The sequence below is a fragment of the Anarhichas minor genome, unplaced genomic scaffold (assembly GCF_050575085.1).
Source record: "Anarhichas minor isolate MPS153535 unplaced genomic scaffold, ASM5057508v1 ptg000024l, whole genome shotgun sequence".
NCBI lineage: Eukaryota > Metazoa > Chordata > Actinopteri > Perciformes > Anarhichadidae > Anarhichas > Anarhichas minor.
The window spans coordinates 4,015,901-4,040,603 of NW_027466470.1; the positions used below are offsets into that span (position 1 = coordinate 4,015,901).

Genomic DNA, 24,703 nt, shown 5'->3' on the forward strand with positions numbered 1-24,703 from the left:
GAGTGAGAAGTAATATCTCAAAGGTTAAGGGTTTAGACTCGGCGGTACAAACTGCTGCAGAGAGCAGAATCACAGTGGAACAGTGATTGAGAAGCCGGTGGAACCCGGACCAATCCAGCCGGTTCTGTGGTGCTTTGTAATGAGGCCCTCCGTCTGAAGGTGATGGATGGTGAATTAAGGCTGCTGGTGTGGTCGGGCTGCAGAGCCGCAGGCCGAGCGGGAGTCCAGACACGGAGACGATTGACTCTGTTCACACTCCTCTGGGTGGCGAGCTGCTGGAACGAGAGACGTTTCCTTTTGTTCTCACCTCGTGTGACACTTTCCTCCATTTACTGCCTTTGTCTAGACTAAAGTATTAATCTAGACAATAATCGGCAGCTCTAAACTCACTTATTGAAGCTAACACGGTGGTGAATAATTCAAATACAAATGTTCATTTAGTCCTTTAAGTGGCTTCTACTGAGGGATTTGCTCTCGATGTTATAGAACCTCCAGTTTATCCACTAAACATGAAGTCAAACTTCTTCCCGCCGCACCGTAAATGCTGCACAGTCTGCAAACAACGACACCTGTACTTGATTCTAATCATCCCCTTGAAGGGCTCTCTGTACATGTGCCCTCAGGGTGGATGCTTCTGTGCTCGGAGGTGTAAAACGACACAAATATTTGCATCTAAGTGAAACGGCTCCTACACGTCCCACTGATCTAGGAGGTGGAATTGCGTCGTTATATTTCATAGCCATCGAGACCTGATTTCAGCTGCTGTCGGGTAAAGCATAATATTTGGCGCATCGCTAACTCGTGTCGATCGGCAGCAGCGCTTTTGTAAGACTCTGCACGCCTACCCGGCCCGCTCATTGTAATTCACCCTGTACCAGAGTGTCACTTGAATGCCTACAGTATGAATAATGTGTGAGAGGGCTCCAGCGCCGCTGCCGCTGGAGCCCTCTTCTCCCGGCATTACTTAACTGTGACCCAGTTCCGTGGACACTGCCGCAGTCTAGTTAACGCTGCACCGTTCCCGGAGCCGCATTAGCTGGAGCGGTTGTTTCACGCCAAAACAACACGGGTATCATTGTGCAAATGTGTGACACCTACGCTGACGGAGAGATTGCTCGTGTCAGAGTATTATTTTTTTTAAAGGCACTATTAAATATTGTAGATGTCTGTTTTCACAGTTTGGGGGGAGGTGGATGCTTGAGCTCAGCTGCAAGGTTATTTATGATTTTTATCCTAAGAGGTGAATATCGGGTAACAAAAAGCGTGCACATCGAGGTGTTTCTGAACCCAATCTTTCATGTGGGTGCATGGTAATGTGGTTTGGAAGTCACCCTCTCATGTTGGCCCTCGGGCAGGTATCGTGCGAGTGTTGAGACGCCGTCTCTCGGGACGTGATTGTGAGGCGGCACCGTCTCTTTATCAAGTTCTCTGAATACGTTGCCCTATTTTATTTTATTACATTGTGCACCTCTGTGTATCTACAGTGTGTGTGTGTACTGTGTTTTTATTGTTTAAACTGGTTCATGTCATCATAAATTGAAAATCTTTCAGTTTTTTTGCAGTTCATTTGTCACAATTAACATGTCCGTCACGTCCTTCTCCGTTTGTTTTTCTTCAGGAGCACATTCTGCCTAAACCCCGAGCCTATTACCGCATCGACCAGTCGGCGGAGCCCGACGTGTGGCTGGACGCCGTGCAGGTCTGGGAGGTGAAGTGCGCCGACCTGTCGCTGTCGCCCGTCTACAAGGCCGCCATGGGACTGGTCAGTTCAGCCCGTTTTTATCCCGCCCTCCCCTCGCGCGTCTCCGCTGGTAGAATCCCGCTCGTCGTGGTCTGTCGCCCACAGTGAAAAGTCACAATTAGCGCCTCTTAATTGAGTTATTAAGAAAAAGTTGTACAAGATGCTGGGTTTAATGGAACAGATTCTTGTTTATGACCCGCTGCACATTCGACTCACAGTCCCACAGAGCTCAGAACATGAACAGTTCTACTCACTGTGACCGTAGTTCAAGCAAAAGGGCACCGAGATGGACGGACTCTTATCCATCTGAACACACAAAACATTTTGCTAATTTTTACTGTTTTTAGGTAAAAAATATAATCACGGTTTAAAGGTGCGCGGTGTTTCACTTTGTAAATGTACAACTTGATGTGAGATAAGTGGACGAGTTGTAACCAGATAAGATTATTATTATTATTCACAGGATGAGGAGTATCTACGATGAGCATTTTGTCCACCTCCAGGTTAGGTTTTAGATCATTTTTATGGCTCTAAACATCTTTTCCCTCCAGTCGTCGGTGGAAACGATGTTCAACAGGAAATAAAAGTGTGAGACATCGGCTCCCAATCATCTCCACAATTATACCAAACAATTCACAATTAATCACAATTTGCTCATCAGGCCCTCTTTTTAAGAGCGGCTTTAACCGATTAGTGTGTGTGTCGCTCTCAGCCAACGTGTCAAGTCAGCACATTTTTGGCTGTAATGAGGCTGTTTTAAGCCCACAGCTGCTGCTAGTTCCCCCTAAAACTTCATAACGCTTCACTGATTAGTTTGGTTATCGTTCTGTGGTTATTTGACACCTCCAGCATTCTTATAACATGTACTTTATTTATTAATCACATTCAGCATTTTATCCTTCAGGTTATTTAAAAGAAGGGATAAATGTAATGAGTCCATAGTTAAAGGTAATCAGAGGATTTAAGAGGCGATTAATTGAAGTAGGACAAGAGGTTAAAAACAAATTAGGATTCAACCTTTGGTGTTTTGAACCAGTAGGGATTTAAAAGCTCTCAGAGGGTAATAAATACGTTTAGGGGTTACACACTCTGCAGCAGAGTAACAAAGAGGAAAAGCTCGCATGCTTCAGTGGTTTCCTGTCTCTGACTCTGACTGTTTGCCCTCAGGTGGATCCAGAGAAGGGCATTTCTCTGAGGTTCCCCCGCTTCCTTCGGATCAGAGACGACAAGAAGGCCGAGGACGCCACGACTGGAGCTCAGGTACGTCGGCTCACCTGCAGTGGGAGGGGCCTGGTGGGAGGCTGAAGAACAGGGAAGTATCGGAACGCGTGGGATACAAGCATCGAATACCACCTGTAGAGCGTCAGGAGGTCAAACATGTCGGCCATGTTCCATATAAATATACATGACGCCACCTTCTTCCAACACAAAAACTGGTTTGTATAATACTTAGTTATGAGGATCACTCATCACGTGACGAGTGAACGATGGGGGAGGATTTGGTGTCAAAGCAAAGCGCCTAATTGCCAGTTTTTCGGATTCGAACCCAATGCTAAGAGGGAACTTGTTACCGACAATGAGTCAATCTGTAAACTTCAGGTGTGAAGACGTGTGGAGGACGCCAAGGCTCACTGGACACACCGTTAAAGATCAGAGTCCACAGATATGAAGTCTCTTTTACTTCTAACATCTGTGTTGTCGTAAGTTTATTGAGCGTAAAATGGGGGTGAAAGAGCTCCTCGGTGTGGCTCCCCTTCTGTGAACCTGTAGAAATACATTTTTGTGTCCGTTTGACCGCGTTGCTGTGAAGTGCCAACATCATCACGGTCCGCTCACAAGAGCTGTCCTGTAACATTTCACGGGTGAACAGCACCGCAAGGACGAGCGTTTTAAAAATACATTTATATTCTGGCACTGATTCATGTGGTGGCCTCCCGCTGCACGGAGAGCAACGCTGTAGAACAGGCGGGTGAAGTTCTGGAGTCTGGGTAATATATTGTGCGGCATTCTACAGCCCAGTAGACAGCTGCACCTTCACTCAACTACCCACCTACGAGCAACGCTGTGATTCTATTCCCCATGAAGCGTCTCTGATTTCAGCTCTTCATATGAACCGTATGACGATTAACCAAAGACGTGAACTCAGTTTGAACGATTTCAGATGTTGTTGTGTTATTCGCTGCTCTCTAACCCGCGTGCCGACCCACCAGCACATCACTCAACCCGACCGACCTGAAGCACAAGTCGATGCACACGTCAGTATGTGTCCAAATGTTGACTGGCAATAAGTACTGAAACATGTTCCTGTTCTAACTGCAGCGATTAAATACCTCAAGATGTCCGTTTGTGACCCAAGGTATGAAAAACAATCTATAACTGAAGCCGTGTCAGCAGACAGACAAAACGTTTCGCTTTGTTTTCACCGTTCATCACTTTGTCTACGTGTTTGATTCTCTACTAATGAATGTAAGACACGTTCTCCGGCATCGGGAGCTACAAAACTCTGACAACCGAAGCCAGATATCACACAACTGCTGCTCATTGTTTAAAGGCCCCCAGACATCCAGGTAGTATTGTTCTCACCTGGTTCTAAACAGCTGTGACTTTAATAAGGTCTGAATCGTATCATAATGTCAACTTTCACTGACTGGAATAAACAGCCATCTGTCAACCGTGGAGTTGAGATTTGCGCTCATTACAGCGGGAGTCGGGTCGGAACATCGGCTGCATCTCAATGATGCTTCTATCGGTTCTGTTCCTGACGGGACGCACGCGCTCGCTCTCTGGGATTCAGCAGACAGTTTAAAAGACACCTGACCTCATTCAAGTCAGAGGGAATGACGGAGAACTCTGAGTCTGAACGTGTCGGAATAAATGCTTTACCTTTTATCCCGTCTCACTGTTTTCCCTCCCCACTGTGCCTCCCTGCTGCGCTGGTACTGATGCTGCTTATTCTGGGTGGATCCCGCTATTCACACATTATTCATTGTCTCCCCCCCCCCCCTCCTCACTTCAAACCCTGTTGAGCTCAACTGAACACAACCTCCGTCTCCCAGTCAGCAGCTGGGAGTCACCGACTTCAAAGCTCGGGTTATGAATAATCAAACTGTTATTTTTAGCTTTCCCTCTTAATGTTACTGACCTGACTTCATGATCTTCTCCTCTTCCCTACGCTCTCTAATGCAAACCCTTTTTCCCTCCTTCCTTCCTTCCTTCCTTCCTTCCCCCTCTCTCTCTCTCTCTCTTCCTCTATCTCTGTCCATCTCTCTGCAGATTGCTGATTTGTACAAGAAGCAGCAGCAGATTCAGAATCAGGGGGAGAAAGCCGACCCGGAGGACTACTACTGATCATCTGTAGTCATCGGCGGTGAATAACAATGAACCGCAATTTCAAAAATAATTGTAAATAGCTTCTTTCTTTATGTAATGTCGAATGAAAATAAAGGCGCTTGCCAGTTTTAAGCACCCTGTCGTTTTTGTGTTCATTGATTCATGGAAGCAGCCGCCTCTTTCAGAGCCAAAATTGCATAAACATCTCGCCACGTACTGCGCACATGAATTCCAAAAACCCAAATCGACTCAGTAGTTGGAGCATACCTGCTGGTAATAGATCCCTATCAAACATTCTCTCTGCAAAAAAAAAAAAAAGCCAAGCAAAACTCTTAACTGTACGGGTGGCATACCAATATCTTCAGCGGGCCCGGTTCCTGCTCGAGCACTCAGGCGGCGGCGGCAAAGTGCATTGGGCGCGTGCGGTAATCGGAGGACAAGCCGAGCAGATTGCCGGCTGCCCCGAAACGTCATTAGAAGTAGAAAAAGACGCGGGAGCTGACAGTCGCTCAAACAGCAGGACAAAAGAGAGGCACTCACAGCTCGCATTAGATGATGGAAATCCACTAACCGTCCAGCCTGAATCAATCAGAGACGGGAGGAGGAGGAGGAGGAGGGGGGGGGGGGGGTCGGATTGAGAGCCAAGGACGGCCGGTTATTACATGAGAGGACCGTGAGGGTTTTCTGCACGGTGATGCCATGTGGGAGGATGTGAGTGAGCTTTTGCGGAATGGTCACGCGGACAAAAGCGCAGACGCATCATTTGTTGACATTGACATTTGTTGACATTTCTGCAACAATTGCATTTTTTGGCAATTGTAAATAATTTGTTCTGCATGCAAAAAAAACCTGCATGCTTTGAGCCCCGAACTGCGTGAGATTAGCATAAAGCCGGCATGTCTGTAAAGGAGGAGACTCATTTTCATTGAGATATCATGCTGTCCTTGATCGGTTAGTTTGTTATTGTGTGACTTGGATGAATCCGAAGTAGCCGTTTATGGCACCAAACTAACCGATCGAGGCAACGGTAGACCAGCAACTCCACTATCTGTGAGACTGTTTCTGTCAACGGAGTCTGGTGACTTTGAAAACAGCACAGATAACTGCTTCAGTTCCTCGTCGGAAAGAGTAAAGTAGTTGAAATATTGTAAATATAGCGCACACATGAACTGATATTGATTATTTTTAGGTGGCTAACATCCCTTTTGCTGCTGCCCCCGTCCACAGCAGCACATTGCTTTGTTCCCGTGTCCGTTTCTCTAAACTGGGGGCGTGGTCACCGCCATCTCCTGTGGATAATACACCGACTCGGCTTAAGTACCTGAAACAACCCCGCTTTAAAAAAAGTCCAAACCATCCCTTTAAGTACCGCCTCAAAGAGCCGCTGTTGAGGCTGTGGCATTTGATCCGTGTGGGATGTGGACCCGCTCATCAGTAATGCATTGCTCCACTGCAGCAGCAGGAAGCTGCGCTGAACCCAATGAGATGCAGGGAAGTAAATTGTAACCGTCGGTGGGACGGCATTCTTGTGGCTGCAGGGAGGCATGCTGTACAACACGTGGGGCACTTTACAGCACCGTCTGCAGGATATTTGCATGTAAATGTCGGCCAGTTCTGTGGAGAGACACACACACACACACTCTCACACACTGTATGTGGCATGTCACTGTTTCCATGCAGATGCACATGCAGAGCGGTTTGTATTTCCTCTGCTGGTGTGTGTGTGTGTGTGTGTGTGGGGGGGGGGGGGGGGGGGGGCTGAGTTTGAGAAGGACACCATTGTGGTACAGTAATAATGGAAATTCCAAATCCAGATCTGCCTGCCCTTTCTGTCCGCCACTGTTGTGTTCCATTCTCTTTATTGTTTTTAATCCATATTAATTCACTTCCTCGTGAAGATTTAAAGGTGTTTCCCCCCCCCCCCCCCCCCGGTTTGCTCTTGAAACATGTCTTTTCTCCTGCGGGCTACTTTGGGTACATCTGACGCTCATGAATACCACCATCACATCGCGTCTATTTCTCTTTCTTTTTTTTATAGAAACAAGGGACCTGCTGGTGTTACAAAAAAAAAATCTGAATTTCAAATGGCACTTGTCGGCTGTACTGTCGCTTTAGAAGTTGGCTACAGCGAGTGTGAGCAGGGATGGAAAAAGACCGTATTGGAAATCAAACGGGCAGCAGAGCATGAAATATTGAAAATGTAAATACGTAATGAATTCAATTCCATATTGTGTCTGTGTGCGCCGTATGGTCCCGGCTTTTTGTTGTGAATTACTCTGAAGGTTGACTGCGGCGAGCATTGTCTCCTAATTTGTATACGTGTGATGGTGTAAGTGGAGAGGAAGTCTCTGGGCACCTTTTGTGTTTTGACGGAGTGCCGGGACGGTACTGTATCCGTTTCCTCTTTTGTGTGTGCGTGTTTGTTTTTATCATCTCTGTGAAGATGTGTGTGTGCCTGGTTATCTGCCCGTGTGTGTGTGTGTGTGTGCGCGTGTGCCACTGATGTTTACCGAGGGGGGCAGCTGCAGCACATAACACGCCTGCAGGGCATTGCGGCACAGTGGCCTCCATCTCCAGCGAGGTCCTCGCCCGTGTTCAAACAGCTGTGCTGTTAGTTCACATCAAGTCACCCGCTCACACCCGGGTCCCGCAGGGGAGGTTGCATTTGCAAACCTTACCTGCTCGCCGCCTCTGTTGAGCTGTCCTTTGCTGCTACATAAGCGGCTGGGGGCTTTGGGGTTGTGGAGTATGATTTATAAAAAGAAGAAGACGCCTCAGAAGTGATCTCTGGTGTTGTGACAGATGAAAGGCGAGCTGAAGATGGCTCCTCTGTGCTAAAACTGTCCCCGCTGTGTTCCTCTTAAAAGTTCTAGGAAGTGTCCCCTGAAGCAGCTTTTATGGATTACCTCCACCCGCAAAGACAAAAATGGGGGCATCTATAAAGAATGCCAGGTTTCACCTTTCTCTGTCCTTTTGTGTTCCTCTCTCTCTTCCCCCCCCCCCCCCCCCCACCCTGTTTCTCCCACATAAGCTATCTGTCTTGTTCACAATGCCCCTTTCTCCACCCTGAGAACAATGCGTTTGTTCTCCTCCACCTCCTCCCCATCCCTCTCTCTCTCTGTCCCTCCATCCATTTGTTTGGTGCTCTCTGTGACATCTCTGCCATGCCAGAGCTACGAGGGAGAGAGGGAGGCACAGACCCGGCCATTGTCCCCCCCCCCCCCCCGGCCGAAGCCACAGAATATCAAGTGTTTTTCTTGAGCAGGAGGGCCGAGCGTTGGCCAGTAACCTTTCGGATTTGATGATGTCAGGCCTCCTCTTTTTTTAGGCCCCTTTATATGATTCCCCTCGTCCTCCAGTCTCCACTCTTAACGGGGGTATTATGTCCTCAACAGAAGAGGCTGTGCAGTACTGTGTGACTCATCAGGGCTCTTCATCAGCTCAGTTCAACTAGTACAAGTTGTGTGCAGCTGTGCCAACGAGTCCTCCAAGTTAATTGAGAATACATTGTTTGTAAATGGCCTCCGGAGCGCTCTTACAGCGGGAGGACGTCAGTCGTCGGTGGCTTCTACTCACTGGTGAAGCTTTGGAGGAGATGGAACTTTATTCATCCTGCAGCAGTTGCAACACGAAGGTAGAAGAGTGCGAATATAAAAGTCTTAAGATAACAGGGTTAGGTTTAGGCAGAGAGAGGGGGGGGGACACACACACACACCATGCATTGCGGCTATGAGCGTGCGACCATTTTCCTTCATAACCACAGACTTTATGAAGTATGGCCGCCGCCCTCCGTGACGTCACCCGAAGCCGCTGTGAAGCTCAAAGCGGTGTCTGGCTGCCTGGTCTGAATCAAAGTGATGGACTGACCAACAGACCTGCATCTTTGTTGCTCCATCACGTCTTCCTCCTCATAACTCCTCCGTCTGCTACAGGTCTTTGGCACTTCAACGTAAAAAAAAAAACCGTGCATTTGCTGAAACGGTGAATCTGTCGTCGGAGGTCTCGACTGTGCTCGTGTGTCGCAGTACAGAAAGCTCATGAGTCGAATGCGTCCACGTTTTTATTAATATTCATGTTTCCTGCAACAAGCTGACTGACCTCTGAACCCCCACAGCCCACACAAGTGGACTCAAGTGCCCCTTCATTGACACCGCCATGTATTCATTTATTTATTTAGTCCTGAGAATAAATCTAATTTAAACATGAATCCATTAATTTTAGGCACGTTTCAGCTTCCCTGACCTGGTTAGGGGTGGGGGAAAAAATCGATACAGCATAGTGTCGCGATATTTTGCGTGGCGATATTGTATCGATACACGGACGCCAAGTATCGATCTATTAATATATAAACTATTAAAAAAAAAAAAAAAAAAAAAGGTCCCGGGTCAGCGTGATTGGTAGGAAGTTGGTCAAAACAAAGATGGAGACATCTGGTCTCACAACGGGGTTAAATCTGCCAACAGTAGCCAGGCTCATGGGCAGAGTGCAGCGCATAACTGTCTCTCTGCCCTCGACGTCCACGCATCGCAAGTTATACTGAGTTATATAACTCTTATATCCTACTTATATAAGTTATAGTTCATATACTGAGTCCACACGTTTGCATTCAGTTAAGTTGGACTATGTAGTAATACAAACAGTTCGGTTTGTCAGGTTCATGCAACATTTATGACCTTGTTGGTCAGTCTGTCTGCTTGACGATCCTATTTTGCGGCAATAAAAATGATTGAAGTGAGAAGAACAGACTGAAAACTTTATCTTATTAGATAAAACATGTTGACACAGTTTTCCTTTGGGGACATAATTTGAAGTTGAAAAAAGTAATGAATCGCAATATAGGCCTATGTTATCGCAATACTCAGAATATCGCAGTATCGTGATAATATCGTATCGCGGGATCTCTGGTGATTCCCACCCCTAGTTTTCATGCACTCTTTTCATGTCCAGGTGTTACAGCTGACTCAATATGAGGATATCAATTTACATTCAAATTTTTATTCATGATTTTCCAAATAACTAAATAGCAAACAGCCCCCCCCCCCCCTGAGATTGAAGTACCCCCGCCTGGTTGGGGATCACTGCTCTTGAGATAATACATGTATGCAGACATATTCTGGTCATAATCTTTGTGGCATATGTTTCTCTTCTTTAGATCTTTTTTTAGTCGCCAGGCTTTGAACCGGTGTCCTATTACAAAAAACCTCGATGGCTGCATATTTAATCCTGCCTTCTAGCCTCAACTTTTGACAGTTTTCTGGCCAATTGCATCGCCACGGCTCATTTGCCGTATTTGGTTATGGAAATGTTTCGCTTGATTATCCAACCCCCGCAGCAAAACTAGTCGTTTACGAGCCCACTCCGTGATTTGTTTACGATGGTGTTCCCCACTTGTCAGTGCTCTGCTTTGGCCCCATTCCTGAGAGGCCTTGTGCTTAAGGGGGTAAGACTGCAGTGCACTCCATTGGATCGTTGTCGACGGCCATTAGTGTCATGACCTTCGTGTGAACCAGCCCGTGGTGTCCATCTCGTCTGTCCCCCCCCCCCCCCCCCCCCCCCTCTGTCTTAACCGGGCAAGAAACCCTCCAGCCGTCCCGTCTCTCCATTCACAGAAGCCCTTCACATTTCGAAGGAAAAAAAAAGACATTCCCCCTTCTGCACATCTGCCAACGCGGCTGCACTCAGAGCTGTGACAAACACACTCGACATTGCAGAGAAATTCGACATGGATAGAGTTGACAAGAGCCCCTAACATCTACAGCTCGGGATGCTTTCCCAGACTGCGATTATCCCCGGTCTTTTGAATGTTCTCCCCTCTCTCTCTCCTGCCATTGGAAATAATTCCACGTCAAAGAAAATTACAATATCACAAGAAAGATATGCTCTGTAAATTTCTACGGGTGTCTAATGATGCGCCCTCCGCCAAAATGCAGCCGAGGCCACCCGTCAACCCGTGAAAACGAGCTTGATGAGTTACGCGGGCAGACGGTCGCGATGGTTTCATTCGCGCGGTGGCTGAGGCCGGAGGTACTCTGCGCATTCAGTCACCTCTAATAACACCAATTGATATGAAGCCTTGTCCACCTCAATATCACTAAAGTGCAGCGGAGGACTCGTGTATAATTTAGCAAAAGAATCTCAAAATGGCTGTACGGATTGAGTCTGTTTCTCACTGGTACCTCTCTCCTCTACCTCTCCCCGCTGTATAATTCAGCTGCAGATAAGCGCTCCCTCTCCTACATTAGTGTGCTGTATACCACTGCCAGCTGAAGGAGTGGAGGGGGGGGGGGGGGGGGGCCTTCGCTCTATATGTGATACAGTTTCTGTCTGCCAAAAGCTGAGCCGCTGCCACCGTCACTCGGAGCTGACGAGTTTCTGGGAGCGTGCCACATTCTGCACCTGCCAGGCTCATAAAGAACCCCCCTGTTTCTCTGGGGCCTGAAGGCAGGATCTGCCATAATTGTTAAGGATGTCGCGATTTAGACGTTGGAGCCAAAGCTTAGACAGCCGAGGCCGCCAACAAGTTGGCAGATGGTCCATTTTTGTTCAGCTGATCCGTCAGCGCGGGTATTTGAGGTGTTAAGATGAATGAGCGGGAGCGGATTTTTCACAAGTGGCGAGGAATGTTTTACGCCGCGTCCTCAAATTGTAAGCAAGTATGCGATCCCGCCGCTAAATGCTCGTCTCGGGCCAAGGGCCCGCTTCTTGCAAGAGGAGATCCTGGATAAGTAGGCTCAATAAAATGACAAAGTGAAGTGGACAACCTTGTCGAGTTCCTCCTCGTCTTTCGCTCTCATCATATATGCATTTTGGGGGGTTTGGGGTTGGGAGGGGTCCAATCACCAACTGTTATGGTTTGCACTTCACGTTGGGAATGAGAGCATCCAGCTTGTGTGTTTGCTGAAGCTGGAGGAGTACCGCGGCCCATTCATTTGTGCATGTATTCACTATTACGATGCCAGCGGCAAAACCGATGCATATTTATGACATGTGGCAGGATGATGGAATGAGACCTTTTAGAAAATGAGGCCTCTGCTGAAATTCCTCTGCAGCTCGTCTCGCTGTCTCCCCGCGTCCTGCCTCTGGATCCGTCTAGCGCCTCTTGTCCTGTCCTCATATCAACCCATCTATATATAGCAGGTCTCTCCCCGCTCGCTCGCTGTCTGTGTTACTGGAAAAGCGAGGAGTGGGCGATGCATTTTTGAATACACTGCTTTGTCCCAAAAGCAGGCAGGGAGAAAGAAAAGGGAGAGGAAGAAAGCGCCATTGACAGACGGGCGTACACCAGTCGGGCCCTGTCTCCCTCTCTCCCCATTGTCTCCAAGTGCTCGACGTCAGCAAACGACAGGAATCTGGAGAGAGGGAGGACGGAGAGCAAAGAGTCGGGGCTTTGTTTGGGGCCCCCGCTGGCCTCTGACCCTGGTGAAAGTGCTTGGAGAGGGGATGGAGGAGAGAGCACTGGGCTGACCCCCCTTCATCCCCTCCTCCTTCACTGTAAACGGGCCGAGACGGCCCCCCACCGCTCCCTGTGTAATATTTACATATGAGTCAATCACATGCAAATTGTCTGCAGATGGTAATCCCCACGTCACACGTCTCTCTCACACACACACACACACACACACACACCTCGCTCGCGCCTACATGCGAAGCGTTGATTAGCATTCCCTCTCAATTCAGTCACACCACGGTGAGGGTGTGATCAAGCACACATTACATCCATCGCGGTGTAATGCCGCTCAGGGTTTTGCATATTCGTTCGCACCACTTTGCCCGTTGTTAGCCCTTCCACTTCACAAGATAATGTGCACGCTTTGTTTCAATGTGGGGCGAAATGGAGAGAAATGGCGGGAGGGGTGGGGAGGGAGAGGAGGGGAGGAATGGGCCGGGCCGGGCCGGGCCTGTGCGAGGGGTGTGGTTGGGTATAAACCAGCGGACAGTGGCTTTTCTGTTGTTGTCCTGTTTTGAAGCCCTCTGTCCTGGCGTCCTTCACCCCTCCACTCCACTCTCTTTCTTTCTCCTCCTTCCACTCACGCTTCCCTCCACAGTGGGACTCTTCCTCGACAGAGACTCCTGTCAGGTCCGCGGCATCAAGTCTTTTGGGAGCTCCGTTGAAGCCTGAAACCATGCTGACGTTTTTGGCGCTGGCGTCGGTTGTCCTCCTGGGAATAGGTAAAAAAAAAGAAAGAAAGAATCTTCTTTGAACTTTTTTTAATTGAGGTTTGTTTCATCTATTGAAAAAAAGGGGAAGATGTAGAAATTATCTTTTCGCCGATGCGGGGTTAAAGGTTAAGTGGGGATGTGATGAAGAGGGCCTTTTCTGTGTTTTCTTCTTCAGCGCTTATACCTGAAAACTGATGGACTTGATAATAAAAAGGCTCAATAGGCTTAAGAGGGAACTAATTGATCTTTCTCTGAAATGTAATATCTCACACTACACTGGCTTAACACTAAACTGAAGCACTTGAATTAATATCTTAACATTTGCTTATTGATTCAATTAAAGAAACGACATTAAGTCAGCTGTGGAGGACATTGTTCACTCTCAGGTGTGTTATGTTGAGTGTAAATCTGTCCTCTTATGTAGCAGGTGTCTCTCAGCTTGCAAAGTTATAAAGAGTAATATGACTTTCAAAGGGGGGGGAGGGTGGGCGGAGCTTTTGCTCTCGAGCAGACGGCTTTCTGTGCTCACCCTCCTGTCAGATATTTGTCCAAATTTTAATTAGAAACGTCAAGCGAGATTTCATTGACAGGTTTTGCTGGCTGCACTAACGGCGTTCGCTCAAGGACGCTGGCAGTGAGAGCCGTGAGCTCTCCTCTCCTCCCCGGGTGCTGAAGGAGAGGCAGCTCAAAGCCCCGCGACACTTCAGGGGCATCAGTGTTGATGTAGCCGCGAGCTACACCGAGACGCGCGGTGGCCCGTTCACACGATCCGAGTGAAAGTTAACAATACAAAAAAAACAACCCGTTGGAGTGGCAGGTCTGTGCAGCTCCCAGGGGGGCTTTGGTGGCTGTTTGAGATGCCGAGTGCGTGTTTCGAGGGAAGTAAAATATTGATTTTGCGGCCAAAACCAAATTAACATCGATCATTAGATATTATTCAAGCATAAACAGCGCACACGATTAAGCCAACGTAATCCATATTAATGGAGAAAATTATGTTCCCCTTTGACTTTGAGAGACGAGCACCAATATCCCAGTAATAATCCAAATATTTACTGAGTGCATGTGTGAATCAATGGTGGGTCTGACACCACTAAATGTGCAGTTGAACAGTGTGTGTGGGTGCAAGTATTTGGGGGTTTATTTGGCAGATTTCAGGGAGAAAAGTAATATGATAATGCCTCATCATTACATATGGAGTGGAAAAATGTTCATGAATGTAGAGACTTAAGAAGAAATGCCAGCGTATTTAGATCAAACGTATATCAGAACAAGGATAAATGTCCATCGGTGTGTTTTTTTGTCCCCTCATGTAGACAACCGTGCACGGATGGTTTTGTTTGTTCACAAACTTGCTTTCTTCCAACAAAAAGCTTTTGCAGTTTGCAATTATAATCACTTTGTGCTGCAAATTCTAGTCTCGACTGTGCAGAATACATCAAATATTGAACTAAAAACAGGAGCGTGAGTGTTTGAATCTCGCTGCGGCATGTTTATTTGTGCATGACTCCACATGCTTTGTGTCTCCCAGTGCCTGAGCAGTCCCAGGCCATAGTGATTTACACCGGCTGGGAGCGCCACGCCCTGCTGGGCTCCGACGTCCGGCTGTCCTGCTCCTTCTTCTCCTGGCGCTGGACCTCGGAGGACGTCACCTTCTCCTGGACCTACAGGCCCGATGGCTCCCGGGACAGCATCTCCGTAAGGCACAGATTCACACACACAAACGCCAGCCCGCCTATTGATAACCGTGGTACTTAACAGAGGCGTACTGTCGGGTGATGATGCCCTCATCCTGCAAAGAAAATAATACGCAACAGTTGGTCACAGTGAAGCCACCTGTAGCAATCGCTAAATCTCTATCTAAATCAGACGCATCCACTTTAAAGCTGCACTTGATGAGATTGTCATGGAGCAAACTTAATGTAAGCTCCTCAAAAAGTTCATGTTTAAGCTCATTGTTTTGTTTTTTACAGCCCGCGGCTTCTCTGTTTTTATCCGCTCTCATGTCCTCATCATGCGTGGCTTTCATCCGCAGCTGTTTTCTGTTAAAAAGCTCTGATTGACCCACCTGCTCAGCACCAAGCAGACAGATAACGTCAGCCACTAGTTGGTGAACATAGTGGAAGATATTCATCATTAGGATGGTCGATGGTTTCCTCCTTATTATCCTAAATGAAATTCTGTTGTTATGTACTTCCTCCTGACGTTTTTCACATTCAAGAAGAAAATACAAAAGAAAATGCAGACTTGTCAACAACGGCTGCGTCTTCTGCAAAAAAAGAAAACCAACCTGTTATTATTTCCACCCTCTCCGCCCCTACCAGGCACGAAGAGGAGCAGAACAGTAGTCAGAGGAGGGGGCGGTGAGCTGATGACGCATCATGCCGTGATTTCCGGATAGAGAACTCCATGCTAACTATATCGTGCAAACTTGTTCTGTGCGGCGTTAATATCAGGTTCTGTGTGATTTCACCAAGGCTGATCATTTACGCTCCCGGATTCATGAATTTTGAGTAATTTCTAGGGCTCTCTGACAGAACAGGAGACTTGCAAATCATCATGAATCCCGGTTTAATCCGACAAACACAGGACTGTGTGAACGTCTGAAATGTCATCACACACTCGAGCGATACCCAATTTTCTTTTCTGACGCACAAGTGCAGGAGATGTGTATTAACTCGGAGAAGGAAACAACAAGCGCACAGAAACTTTCTCTCCGACATGTAATCCTCCCGCTCCTCTCGCCTCCTGCTCTTTAATTTCACTCTCCCTGCCCTTATCGTCCCGCCATCTCCCTAATCTCTCTATCTCCCCGTCCTGACTGTGCCTCCCTCTGTCCACCTCTTAATCTCCTCCTCCACAGCCCGGCCTTCTTTGTCCCTCCCCTCCTCTCTCATTACCTCCTCCCCTCACCTCCATCGCTTTCATCCGTCTCCCGCTGTGCCCTCACTTTGAAACCAGATTTCTCTTCTTTTTTTTTTTCCCCACCACTTATCTTGTGTCGCTCATTTCTCTACCCGTCGGGACGGATTTACGGTTTCATATGTCTGTTTTCATGGTGCATTTGTCCTTTTAAAAATGTCGTATTTGATTCCTGGCATGTTCATATCATGTTAAAAGGCTGTGTGTAATTCAGCTGTGGCTCATGTAGGCCTCCAACCTTCAATCAGAAGTGTGCTGGACATTTCAAATAATCGTTTACCAAAACGTCAACCAAATTTGACCTCGTAGAGTCTGCGACGCTTACCATAGACTGTATATAAGAAGTGGACGTAGTCACCGTGATGTCACCCATTGGTTTGTAGACTACGGTTTTAAGGCCCCAAGTCGCCATCGTGTGTTTTTCTGCAACCAGAAGTGTCATGAGAGGGTGGAGCGCTGAATGAGACGTTCTATGGCAACAGAAAAAACACACTGCGAAAGGTTTAAAGGTCTAAAACAAAATCATAGACAGACCGGACAACGCTGTGGTATAGACCTGTCAATCACAAGGTAGCCCCGCCCTAAAGCATACTCTGCTTTATGGTCTATTTGACTCTAAATGGACCATAATTTACGACAACATCATGCTGTGTTGAAGAAGACTTGAAACTAGAGCTTGAGACCATAAACTCATGTTTACAATGTTTACTGAGGTAGTAAATCAAGAGAGAAGTAGAGTCATTTTCTCATAGACTTCTATACAACCAGAGGAGTCGCCCCCTGATGGTCATTAGAGAGAATGCAAGTTTACGTTACTTCCTCATTCACCTGGAGGGTGCAGACTGACCCCTGCTCACCCCAGTTGTGCCCCTCGGCCTATTTCCCTTAAAATCAATTAGCTTTGTCCGTCATCTCTTAAGACTTTTGGTCGGGCTGGGCATCGTTCACATCGTTCACAACTTGTCAATACTAGTGTTGATAGTCCTGACTTTCGGAATAACACTAAAACAATATTCTTTCCGTCAACTCACGTTTAGAAATATAACGTTTAACATATTGTTTTTCCATCATTAGTGTTAGATTAAGTCTAAACTCAAGCAGCCAGTTAATAACTTATTTTATAACGATGTTTTATATTTAGATAATATCAAATGAGTGAAATGTGAAAGTTGTTGCTCTTCATGTCACAGAGAATCATCATGTCACCAGCTCTAAGAAGTGTTTTTAGCTCATTGTTTTGGTTTTCCAGCCCGCGACTTCACTGCTTTGTGTCTCTCTTTGTGCTCTCACAGCTTCAGTTCCAGCTGCACAAAGACTCTTTCTTTACTCATGATCCTGTACATGACTTTAAAATATGAATCACTACAGGCTGCAGCAACCTATGAGCCTCCAGAACAGAAGCAACATTGACCTAAAATGCAAAAATACTTCAAGATATAACAACCACAGAAACACACACATTAAATGCATGCCTTTATGGTGACACCACATGCATAAACGATACAATGCTCGCTCTGTCCTGCTGCAGATCTTCCACTACACCAGTGGTATGGCCTATGTGGACAACAAGGGCCCCTTCAGGGACCGCGTGGAGTTTGTGGGGAACCCGGGCCGCCGTGACGGCTCCATCCTGATCAAGAACCTGGACTACAACGACAACGGCACCTTCACCTGCGACGCCAAGAACCCCCCTGACATCGTGGGCCGGCCCTCCAGCGTCCGCCTGCTGGTCTTTGAGAAGGGTGAGATGGGAGTGAGGGGGGGGGGTCCTCAACAAAATCAAATTCCCCGGGATGTAAAGTCTAATTCCCGCATTGTCTTACATCTGTGTCTGCTCATTAGCTTTCCACTGAGCCCATATGGCATATTTTGGTGAGTTTTCCTCATCAGAAGCCAACTGTTCTCAATTGTTGTTATAATCATTCCAAACTCTGAAATGAATCCCACTTTGCGCTGTGCATCAGACTAAAGCCAGTTCTGTGTTCAGACCGGTCGGCGCACCGCCTCGCTTAGAATTCCTCGCACCAGTCCCGTTAAATGGAATCAATTACAATTTTATCTCTTTCTCCGTTTGAGATCGCTATCGCTGCCTCGCTTTCACTTCTTTTCTCCCCCTCCTGCTTGCCTCCTCTTCCCCATTTCTCTTCCCCCACCCTCCTCCTCCATGACTCCTTACTCTCACCTTTTATTCTACCTTTCCTCCCCTCCTCTTCCTCCTCTGTGTCTCTACTGCACTTGTATTCTCCACTTTCATTCAACCTTTATTTTACCTTTTCACTCCTTGTCTATTTTACTCTAATCTCTCGTTCCTTTTCCATCTAACTTTGTTCCTCGTCTTCCTCTACGGTCCATTTCCTCCCTCTTATGACATCTTCTTCCTGTCCCTCTGAACACTCCCAACCTCTCTTTGTCACTTCCTCCTCTTCACCCTCTGCTCTACCTTCTAATACCCCCTCTTTCTCTTCTCCTCTCCCCCCGCCCACAGTGCCCATCCAGGCCGGAGTGATCACGGGGTCCATTATCGGGGTGGTGCTGGGCCTGCTGGTGCTCGTCGTGGTCATCTACTACCTGATGAGGTTCCTGGTGGCGCGCCGCGTCTTCAGCCTCAGTGTCAGGTCAGTGCCCGGCCCGTGGCCGGCGGCGCTCTGCCAGTCGGTCTTGTGCCAGGGACGGGAGATGAGCCCGGAGCCCATCCCTGGCACCGACACCTGCGTGGCCAAGCTGGCATAGCCGCCATTGTCATTTAGTTAGGTGTTCCAGGTTTAGATTGGAAGTTAGTCGGCTGGAAAGAGACGGATAATGATCTCTCATTTAGATTTAATCTAAAAAATAAAGCATACGTCCAAAGCAAGATGATTAAAAGTAGTGAAGCGAAAGATCCAGAGTGGATAATCCACCCGATCATGAAGATGATGGGATCCATCATCTTGCTTATACCTTTCCAATCTTCTGAGATCTTAACGCGTCTAGCGCCTGGGGACTGTGTTGGAGACGGGGGGGCCAGCAGATTAAGTCGATGTTGTGATGGCTGCCTGGCAATGCTGCCCCGTGACCGCTGGAGGGAGAGATAGATTCGACATCCTGACATTGTCTTTCTTTTGTCCCCTCCAGCAAACATGGCAAGAAAAAGAAAGAGGGATCACAGCAGAGACAGGCAAGTTCTCTCCGCTCCCTTCCTGAACCCATCCCCTCTTCTTCCTCCTCCTCCTCCTCCTCCTCCTCTGTCTCCTTTTCCTTGACACGCTCCATCACATGTACACGTCCATCCGACAACAGCTCGGTTTGCTGTCACATTCGGGCACTAAATACTAAAACGACGTCCTTTTTTGGAGCGATTACAATAATTCAGCATTAGACACGTGCTGTCAGAAGGAATATTCATCCATTCTGTTGCAGAGCAGCCACACAATTGCACGCATCCAACATGACGGTGCATAACGGCACAGTGCTTTTATAATCCAGTCCAAGCAGCTCCAATATGTCTGCACACTTGACTCCTCCTCAAAGCACACACATCAACAACAAAACCACACTTCATTCAAACTCTAATAACTGTGTTCAAGCTGTTAGAATTCTAGTGCCGCCTCATCGTTGGAGGAGCTTTAAAGCCGGTGCCGTCCTTCCTCCAATCTCTCTCTCTCTCTCTCTCTCTCTCTTCCTGGTGGCCCTCACCCCTCCTTCGGCTCCCTCAGGGGGGCCAAACATCGCGGCGCGAGTAAACAGCCACGGGGCAAAAAAAATCAAACTACTGTGAAATGGCCGAGCAATGCTGTTGCTTGTATTGAATGGGGGTGTGATTTGCTCGCAGTGGGGAGAGGGACGGAAGCTGCTGATTTCGCTCACTGGGAGTCAAATGAAAATCACTGGGCCTATTATGGTCTGGGCTGTTAGCGGTGGGTTTACGCTGCTGCGCGCCAAGGATTTGGGATATCCACCCCCCCACTCCCTCTCTTCCTCATGGGAGAGCGATAGCCTCAAGTGGTGGATTAATCAGACATTTTGGTGGCTTGTATTCCTTTGTAAATACAAGGCACCAGGGCAAGTCGTGTTTGATTACTCTGTGGTAATGCGGGGGCTGGATGGTTGCGGGGGTGTATTGTAATCGACTGCACGCCTTTGCCTGCTGATAATGGAGGAAAAAAAGGAAGTCAAGGGATTTGGGTTCGAAGCGTTTTCCCTGAATCAAAAAATCTTTGAAATGAGAGACACGCAAACGGGAGATCAGAGGCGTTTTTTGTGACAGCGTGTCATTTAGCCGCCGGTATGAGCTAATGTGATGACGAGCGCTCCTGTGGCATAAACCCAGAGGGCGACACCGGCGAGGGGCCAACCCTTCCCTCCGGCCTCCAAGAAGTGCGTTCAGTCGCATCTTCCTCCCTCTTCCTCCCGCTGTCTTCTTCTTTCCTTTTTACTGTCGTGTGACTGTCGGGTTACTCTGGAGCTGCAGTCTGTTGCTCTCAAGTGCCTGCGGTGGGTGACGGTGCATATATGAATAAATAACTCGCCGCCAAAAGGACACTGGGATATTTGACAATGTTGTCATTTACAGTTACTCCTCCTGCGAGTCGTGGAAGAACAATCTTCCATCTGAGCTCACACTGCCTTATTTTATTTGTATCCTTTTTATTTATTTATTTTTTACCCTCAGAGCTGATTCCTCCCTTGTACTGTAGCTTCGCCGCACACCGAGGGCTCGTGGGATTTCACAGCGCGCTCATAAGTGGTTGTTTGATCAAATAGCTCTTATTAGGAGGCTCTGCTGACACGACATTATTTTATTTTTTTGTATCAGCCTCACCATCTTCGTTACTTTCAGCTTGCTGGGCTTGCACTACAAATCTCCAAAAGGGCTGTGCGTGAGGGAGGGAGTGGGGGAGACAGAGAGACAAAGGAACCGTGTGGTGTGTGCTACTCCCCATTAGGTGGAGTTGTGGGAGAGGAGTTCACCCCCGCAGCCACACACACACACACACACACAGACACAGACACAGACACACATACGGAAGCTCACACACACACACACTGTACCGGAATGATAATTGAGTGCACTCTGTATCGATCAGAGCTCACGCACACACACAAGCCACCCATTCTTCTTTCCATCCCCCGATTGCCTCCCCTCCCTTCCCTACCTTACTTCACTATACTTCCACTCCCTCCTTCGCTCTCTCATTCACATTCCTTTCATCCCGTCCCCAGTCTCCCTCCCCCTCTTCAGTCGCATCCTCCTCCTCCTCCTCCTCCTCCTCCTCCTCTCCCTTCCTTGCTGACCATGAGAAGCATCTATCTGTCTGTAATTCCCCCTGTCCTCTTCCCTTTCTACTTCCTCACCCTCCTCCCCACCACCACCACCATCACATCACTCCCTTCCCAGTCTCTCTCCCTCCTCAGGTGTCCGGGGTTCTGATCATCCCCGGTTCTGGACAGAAAATCACTACCTCTCACTCTTCATCCACCTCTCAATCTCCCCTGCTCACCTGTCAGCGTCTCTCTTTAGTATACAGCAGGGGACGCAGCCACTTACCTTCCCAAACCACCTCCCCACCAGTCCCTCCTGTTTTGCCACTGTACACTCCTTTTGAAGTGTGTGCAGCCCCTGCAGCGATGGGGGGGGGCTCTGCACTCTGCCTAAGCAGGAGGAGCTCGAGTGTGTTTACAAGGCAGCCCCGTCATTAGCGTGGGGAGCTCTGCAACACAGCAGCAACTGAGCCTACCGTGGGATGCATAATGGTAAACAATACGATGATGTATGAGAGGATGGAAGTGTGAGCGAAGGTAATGACACCGGATGGGCTGCGCAGCTGCCCCCGTCGAGCCGGATGCTAGCTGCGGCGTGCGCCTGGGCTGCCGTCTTATCGGCGCGCGTGCTGCTTTGGCTCAGTGCGTGATTAAAGATGATGCATTTTCTAATGCAATCAGTGGGGGGTTATTAGTGGAGGCTTCAGTGGCTGGGAGCAGCCTCTAGCGTGCTTTCCACCATTGACTAACCTGATGTGTCTCCAAACGCTCAGATCCAGCATGCTCTCTATTCACTGTCCTCCGTTGTCTCACTTTAAAACGGTGTACTGGTTTCGTTAGGCCCCATCAGAGTATTATCGTGCACTTATCATACTTTTCAATAGGTTAACTCGCAGGTTAATGCGCTGGAATACAGCTGTTGTAAAGTTAAGTGATACCTTGACCTGATCTCCACTCTGTCCTGTCCTCCCTGATGGATTTGTTGTGCTCAAATGAAGCTTCACTTTACTTCCTTCCTCCTCCCCTTCATCGATTTCTTCTTAGAGATGTTTTTGGACGTTGCACGGACAATATACAGAATGAGTGGGAGTGAATGGGTGAATTATATAAGAACAAGTAAGATGTACGGAGGCTGAATGTGGCCCTTCAGGTCCATCACCAAGGCTACAGCAAAATGCTGTATAACGGATTATTATTATTCCACTGTCATCTTTAATTATTCACTAAATATCCCATTTATATGATTTGTGAACAAATAATTCATGTCCAGGTATCGTTCCCCTCTCTGAACGGGACGGTTCGCGGTAGTGAAGTGCAGCTTTCGTTTTCATGTAGATGTTAGCGTCAACATTTTATCCCAGTGTGTTGACTCACAGGACAGTCAGCATTTACAGCAGGTTGAAATGAGGTGAATACAGAACGAGCTGCGAGAGACGCAGCGTCTTTGCTCTTTCAAGACGGTCCAGACGAGACGCGGCATCTTCCTGCATTTAGTCAGCTCTGCACAAAAACACAGGAAGGAGAGAAGAGCAAACATAATCTGAATAATGATGACACAATCGTTAGTACGAGGTTAAAGAATAAACTTAAAGCGAGGGCGACTTCGTTTCAAGCGTGAAAAGGGCCGTAGTGTTAAATCAGTAAACAGCCTTTTAATGACTTTATGTAACTCATTACACACTGAAATATAGTAATTCAAATCACGTTCAAACAATAATTAAAATGGAACCTAGTTGTCTAAAACTCACTTTTTAAGCCAAAGTTATTAACGGTTTTAAAATGTTTTCATACAAATTGCTTAATCGTCAAATCCCAATAAGAGCCCAATGTGGTATACACTGTGTGTGTGTGTGTGTACATGTGTGTGTGTGTGTGTGTGTGTGTGTGTGTGTGTGTTATTGATCAATTGTCACTCAGGTGTCACAGGTGGATGGAGCCCGTCTGCCACTGTGTCCCATCCTAACGCATGGTTACCTGTTTTGTCACCCCCTTACAGCTCTGGACACCGCCCCCCCTCACTTGCTACCCCCTCCCCTAAAAGGACTGTCTCTCTACCTCCTCACCCCTTTCCGTCTCTCTCTCTCTCTCTCTCTCTCTGCATGTCCTCCTCCTAAATGTGTTTTTTTTCTGTCCTCTTCACACAGCTCCACCTGCTAACTTCATCTCTCATCCTCTCATCTCTAACGCACCCATCTCACCCCTCCTTCCGTCCGTCCTTGCCCCCCAACCCTCTCTCTACCCCCCCCCCCCCCCCCCCCCCCCCCCACGCTCCTTTCCTCCTGAAGTGACTCTCCTTCCCTGTTCTCCCCCCGACCCCCTCTCCCACCTCCCCCCACAGGGCCCCGTGCCTCCCGCCGACCCCTCCAAGGTGAAGGCGGCCGCCTCGGAAAAGAAGAAGCAGGAGTCACGCAAGGATAAGAAATAGGATGCGGGGTTGGGTTGGAGCGGGCTCGCCAGCCGCCTGCTTCAGCCCGTCCACCTGGCGGTGTTCAAGGCCCAGCCCAAGCAGCAGCAGCAGCAGCAGAGAACCGTAGCCAGGAAGACAGAGAGGGAGGAGGGAGGAGGGGAGGAGGGCCGGGTGCTGATGACCATCGAGCTGGAGCTGACCCGCAAAAATGGGGAGGAGAGGCCCGGCGGCGAGGGAGGGATAGGGAGGTCCAAACCGCTTGGCTTCCTCTCCCGCCTCGCTAACCGGCTCACATTCAAAGAATAAAACAACTGGGAGGCAGGGGGAGAGGGGGGAGGGGGGAGGGAGCCGTCGAGGGCGAGAGAGAGCCGGGAAAAGTCTACCGATGAGACAGCAGAACCAAAAACCTACTACGCACCCACCGCACCGGCAACCTGAGTCCCTGAATAAATGAGTCAAATCATATCTGCTCTTGCCACAGGCTGATGACTGCAGACGCAGCTCTGTGGGCCGAGATCTGAGATGTCGTGATAATCTCCTACACCAGCCGGCACCCCGAGTACTTTTGTCAGGTCATAAGATATGCCATTTGAAGCGAGACCCTGTAGACGGCTGGGTTTGATAACAAAATCTAAAAAAGCTGCTCCCCGGGTTTCGCCTTTCTGGTTCCTTTCATTGTGATCCTATCCGCCGCAGAAAAAAAAAAAAAGAAGCTTTCTCCAAGTGCGTCCGATACGCATCACGAATCCCAAGCTGCGGGGACAAGCCAATTTGCTTTTCCGTAGGCGACGTGTCAAACTCTTAACTTTCTCCCTCCACACTGATCTCCATTCTTTTTCCTTTCCAACACCATCTCTTCCTCTTTCACTGTGAATTTCCTGACTTTCTTGTTAATTCAGATTACA

At 48.2% G+C, this 24,703-nt stretch overlaps 2 protein-coding genes across 7 annotated transcripts in view; both read left to right on the forward strand.

The window, feature by feature from the left end:
* The window catches only part of lig1 (ligase I, DNA, ATP-dependent), a 36,833-nt gene extending 31,627 nt beyond the window's left edge, over positions 1-5,206 (forward strand). For 5 of the 6 annotated variants that reach the window (XM_076097909.1, XM_076097908.1, XM_076097912.1 and 2 more), the window contains 3 exons: positions 1,619-1,762; positions 2,909-3,001; positions 5,015-5,206. In XM_076097909.1, coding sequence (XP_075954024.1) covers positions 1,619-1,762; positions 2,909-3,001; positions 5,015-5,089 — 312 coding nt within the window. In that variant the 3' untranslated portion in view covers positions 5,090-5,206. Of the gene's footprint in view, positions 1-1,618; positions 1,763-2,908; positions 3,002-5,014 lie in introns of those variants that run through there. The other variant, XM_076097913.1, reaches the window with a different exon arrangement.
* Positions 5,207-13,194: 7,988 nt separating this feature from the next.
* On the forward strand, positions 13,195-23,429 carry mpz (myelin protein zero). The gene is made up of 6 exons (XM_076098569.1): positions 13,195-13,240; positions 14,763-14,929; positions 17,682-17,895; positions 18,639-18,768; positions 19,265-19,307; positions 23,388-23,429. Exons 1-6 carry the CDS (start codon positions 13,195-13,197, stop codon positions 23,427-23,429), a joined length of 642 nt encoding a protein of 213 aa, XP_075954684.1.
* Positions 23,430-24,703: the final 1,274 nt, after the last annotated feature.